The sequence below is a fragment of the Camponotus vicinus genome, unplaced genomic scaffold (genome assembly GCF_025532165.1).
Source record: "Camponotus vicinus isolate PSW18456_S1 unplaced genomic scaffold, iyCamVici1.0 SCAF_9, whole genome shotgun sequence".
Lineage (NCBI taxonomy): Eukaryota > Metazoa > Arthropoda > Insecta > Hymenoptera > Formicidae > Camponotus > Camponotus vicinus.
Genome location: NW_028141981.1, coordinates 10,974,412 through 10,980,026, shown reverse-complemented (window position 1 = coordinate 10,980,026; position 5,615 = coordinate 10,974,412). Strand labels below are relative to the sequence as shown.

General features: G+C 40.2%; 1 protein-coding gene across 1 annotated transcript; it reads left to right on the top strand.

The window, feature by feature from the left end:
• The first annotated feature begins 299 nt into the window (after positions 1 to 299).
• On the top strand, positions 300 to 1,127 carry LOC145977269 (uncharacterized). The gene has a single exon (XM_083109133.1). The coding sequence runs from the start codon at positions 300 to 302 to the stop codon at positions 1,125 to 1,127; it is 828 nt and encodes a 275-aa protein (XP_082965259.1).
• The last annotated feature ends 4,488 nt before the right edge of the window (positions 1,128 to 5,615 follow it).

Below are 5,615 nucleotides of genomic sequence, written 5' to 3'. Positions count from 1 at the left end.
GTAGAACGGAAAAGTACCGGGATACGACGTTAGAGAGAGAGAGAGAGCGCGTGAAAGGCGATATAGCCGAGCGTGACGAAATGACGCGTAGAGCGGAAAGTTACCGTGACGCGACATTAAAGAAAGAGAGAGAGAGCGTTAAAGGCGATATAGCCGAGCGCGACGAAGAGACGCGTAGTACGGAAAATTACCGTGACGCGACGTTAAAGAAAGAGAGAGAGCGCGTTAAAGGCGATAGAGTCAAACGCGATAAGGTGCTACGACGCACACAAACTACGCACAATGCGGAAATAAAGGGGATGGATCAAGACCATTCTCAACACGAATTCGAAACGGAACGGATTAAAATTAATAAAAAAGTAATACCGTCCGTAAGAATTAATAAAATAATCGACGAAGTCGACGAATTAACGCGGGAAGACCAACAGAAAAAGAAATCAATAGATTCCGCGTATATTGATATCGAGGTAGGTGATATGAGCGTAAAAGCATTGCTCGACACCGGTGCCGAGATATCTGCAATGACGAAAGCGTTATTTGATTCGCTGGTTGAAATTAAAGCGATAACGAGAGTGATACCGCTGAGAAAATTTTCGCTGGTAGGCGCGTTCACGGATAAATCGCAAACAGCCGCGAATAGAGCACAGGTAACTTTCCGATTATGCGATAAAGAATTTACTCACAAATTCGTAGTAGCAAAGACACTCGCGTATAATGTAATTTTAGGACTGGATTTTATGCGACAAAATTACATAGCGATATATTGCGAACCGAATAACGTGCAGATAAAATTCCGCGACGGGAAGCAACACAGCGCAGAAATATTTGCTTTTTCGGTGGAAGAAACCGAAGAGTGTTTAAATAAAATATTGCGAGAACACAAAGATGTGTTCGAAAATAGGATAGGGTGTGTTAATCATTATTCCCATCAAATCCTTATGAACCACGATAGACCTTTCCGAATGAAGCCATATCCAGTTCCGGATGCTCATCGATCAAAGGTAAGACAATACCTGAGAGATCTTCAAAAATCAGGTATAATCGAAAAATCATCGACTCAGTTCATAAATCCACTGGTAGTCGTGATTAAAAAATCGGAAGAAATTAGACTGTCTCGATGCGCGTGAGCTAAACAAGAGAATGTGTAACGAGCATGATCAACCTCCAACGATCGAAGTTTTCCGTAGAATCGGGAATAAAAAATTTTTTTCGACTTTGGACGTGACAAGTGCATTCTGGCAAATACCGCTGACGGACGACAGTAAAAAATATACCGGTTTTATGTTTGATAACCAAACGTATGTTTTCCGAAGATTACCTTTCGGTTTAAAAACATCGGGTTCGTCATTCACCAGAGCGATGAATAAAGCGTTGGGGAATGATTGTGATGCGTTCACGAAAATATATCTAGACGATATATTGATCGCGTCAGATTCAAAAGAGGAACACATTTTCCACATAAACTACGTACTTGAAAAATTAAAAAGCGTAGAATTTCGTTTAAACCAGGAAAAATGTGAATTTTTTAAATCCGAAATTAAGTTTTTAGGACATAAGTTCGACATCATTCAAGCTGAAATGAACGATGATACGAAGAGAGCCATACGAGATTTCGAGATACCGCGAAATAAAAAAGGAATTCAAGCGTTTCTCGGTCTCGTCAATTGGGATCGACGGTTCATTAAAAATTTAGCCGTGATGACCAAACTATTGGAAGCGATGCTTTGCAAGGGCATTAAGTTCGAGTGGACTGAAGAAGCCAACAGAGCATTTAATAAAATAAAAAGGATATTTGAAAGGGCGCCTAAATTATACATTATAAGATCAAATCTGAAATTTGGCTTATATGTAGACGCATCAAAATTTGGACTCGGTGCGATGCTATATCAGTACGACGAGGAAAATAGCGACGTAAAATATACAGTGGCTTACGCGAGTCGAAGCCTAAAAGGTGCAGAACTTAACTACACTATTACTGAACTTGAATGTTTAGCGATAGTGTGGGCACTAAGAAAATGGTATGCAAGCTTACTAGGAAGGCGTATAAAAATCCATACGGATCATCGCGCGTTGAAATTTTTGTCAGCGTGTGCGGACGATAGTTCGAGAATCGCGAGATGGATAACGTTCCTGAATGAGTTTGATATCGAGATCTGCCACGTACCTGGAAAAGAAAACGTGATCGCGGATACATTATCGAGACGTAACGTAAATAACGGGTACGTGAAACAAGAAAAGTCAATAAAACGGATAGCCGCGATAGCTAAACCGAACGACGAGTTAGACACCGTAACATGGTGCGAAATAATCGAACAAGCGCAGAAAGAATGTCAAACATTGCATGACTACACGCGCGAAGATTCGAACGTCTACATACGCGACGGATTAGTGAGAATTCGCGAAACGTCGAGAGAAAAAATAATAGTTCCGGATAAGATAAGTTGGGATCTAATCGATAGAATACACGATTACCTCTTACACTACGGGACAGATAAAGTCGCGGATTTCGCGAATAAATATTTTAAAATCAAGAATCTCGAAAGAGTAGCTAGAGACGTAGCTGCATCCTGTAACACGTGTCAGGCGACAAAATATTATACTCGACCAACGAGGGGAGTAGAATATTTCATTTTACCGGAAAGACCGGGCAAAGTCATCTCGATCGATATATTTGGACCTTTGCCACAAACACCAAAGGGATACAAGTATATATTGGTCGTTATGGATCAGTTTTCGAAACTAACGAAGCTGTATCCAATGAAAAGCCAGAAACTTGATGCAATCATGGACGCGTTGCAGTTGAAACATTTTCCACAACTGGGAATGCCAGAGGAAATTCTATCCGACAACGGAGGCCAATTCATAACCAACCGATGGAGAGAGTTCGCGGAGAACATGGGATTCGCCATAAGAAGAACTACACCATATAACCCGCAGAGCAATCCAGTCGAGAGGGTGATGCGCGAACTTGGACGAATAATACGAGTCTACGCGCACGATAGACACACGTCCTGGAACAAAATAATTCCCAGGACGGAGAAAACGATAAATTCGATTAAACATCGAAGTACGGAGTGTGTACCATTGGAACTACACCCGGAACAGGAAGGATACTTACCGATGGATCCAAGATTATATCCAGAGGAAGACCAGGAGGAGGACGAAGACCTACTACTGGAAAGGAAAATCGAAAGTGCAGCTAGCTTTCTTAAAAAACGAGCTGGACAGAGAAAGAAGCAAGCTAACAAACATGGTGAGGCGGAAGTCTACACTCAAGGGCAGAAAGTGTGGGTGAAAATCCATCGACGAAGCGATGCGAGCCGCAGGCTTACGAAAAAGATACATCTCGTCTACGATGGACCATATCAATTCAGAGCCCAGATAAGACCAAACGCTTATGCCGTGGAGGATGAAGAAGGAAATACAATCGGGATATTCAATTCACGATTATTAAGACCACATCGGGAAGCAAAATTGAAACCGGTGGCAAGAATAAATATGATTTCAGTCAAACGAGGAACAAACGAACCTCAAAGGCAGGAAATTGAAAATTTCTGTAGAGACCTGAAAAGGAAAGCAGAATTAGATAGAGTGAGTAAAAAGGCAAATTTACTTACCGTAAAATCCGGAAACATATCTGAAGAGCAGCAGGAGTCCGAAGTGCAGCAGGTGCAGCAACCAGGAGCAGCAGAGGACGACGGAGCCAATGACGACGTACCGGAAACCAGCGCGGAAAGGAGCTTGGAAAGAAAACGCTCAGGACAAATTAGTGAGAAAGGAATGCGCCACATAATACGCATATCACGATTTATTTCCGAAAAAGAAAAGGAAATAACGATCGACGGATTAATTAACGAAATACCGTTGAAATTACTACCCGATTTCAGAGGCGAGTTTAACGTAATCACTAGAAAAGCGTTAGAACTTATAGAAAAGAAGAACGGAAGACTCAGAAGAATCTACGATACGAAAAGCATACCTTCGTACCTAAGAAACGAAGGAAAATTAGATTCAAAGCAGTCAAAATCAACATCGAAGTAAAATTCGAAAAAACCTACGAAGAAGCCGTAGTAATACAACATGATAAACCATACATAATTGTGGGACGTCATGTATGTAAAAATCTTGGACTAAAAAATATAGCCCAAGATAAATCAGACAAAGATTTTCAGTTAACAAAATAGAATAAAAACGCAGTACAACTCAGATGACGAAGTTGTATGCAGAATGTCTGAGAAATCATAAAAATCAAACGGGATCCAAGGAACGGCAATCCGGAGATAAGAGAACGTCGAACGAGCCTGTGAAGGAAGGACGACATCCGAACGAGCCAAAATCCGAAGGGGAGGACGTAGAAATCATCGAGATCAAAGAAGAACCCAAAAGTGCAGATATCATCGAAAAAAGTGTAGATAGTGCAGTTCGCGAAAAGTCAATTTCAAGCGATAATATTAACGAAAAAATGATAAAGAACGCGAAAAATAAAAAATAAATTACGCTAGTACCGAAATAGAGTCAGTGCGTGAAAAAATCGAAATTTCATCTAATTGCGATGAAAAAAGTCAGAATATGACAAAAGAACAATTTAAAGACACTAAGGACGATGCGTGCGTAGAAAGTAAGGAAACTTGCGTGCGGAATAGTTATAAGAATAATAACGAACAGTCGAGAGACACAAAAGTGCAACAAAGTGCAGATGGACAATTTAAGAACATTAAGTCAAAAGACGATGCGGTAGAATTAAGTGCGAGCGATAAAATAGAAATATCACAAAGCGAGCCATATTCTGTATGCAAAAATACAGATTCTAATTTAATACCGAAAACTAATTTTTTAAATGAATTAAATTTAATTTTTACAAGTACACCGATAAGCGGTAACTTGAATAAAACGTATGTAATTGAAAAGGAAGTAAATATAAAACAAGATTTTTACTTAATTCAATTAAAAAATACAAAGAAATAGTAATTGACCAATTAAAAGGGAAGTTACTAGATAAAATTACTAATGTCGATACGCGTCCGAATAACGAACGAACCGACCTAACCTTCAAGGAGACAGCGCCACGAGCATCAAGTGGAAACCAGTCTACTGACGAGCGTACAGGAAGAAGCACATATATCGATTGCGACGCAGAAGGAACTAGAGGTCTAAATATCAGAGAGACGCCAAACTACCCCCACCATGCCGCCGCGCCGCCATCTTAGATCCTATACGCACGTGATGTTATAGTGATAGTGACGGTGTTTCAGTATTAGTCCATGTAAATAATTTTATTTTAGTACACACTTAATTGTTTGTCACCTATAAACAAATGCTTTGCGATGACTAGAATACAGATTTAAGGTTAGTTTACCTTAGTATTCCCTAGGTTTACTCCCACTTTGTCACCGTAGCCGCCATCTTAAGAACGGATAGCTCACCACCAATCAGAAGGAGGCACGAGTTGGCGCTTCTCTGATATTTAGATCTCTAGAAGGAACAATGGACAACAATAACAACGATTCCAATAAGTAGGATGTGCTCAAGAAAGAAGAGGACAGACTATTAGAGAAAGCTATAATTAAAGCTAATAAAAAAGCCATCGAACAATTGAGATTGCAGAGGATAGCGTT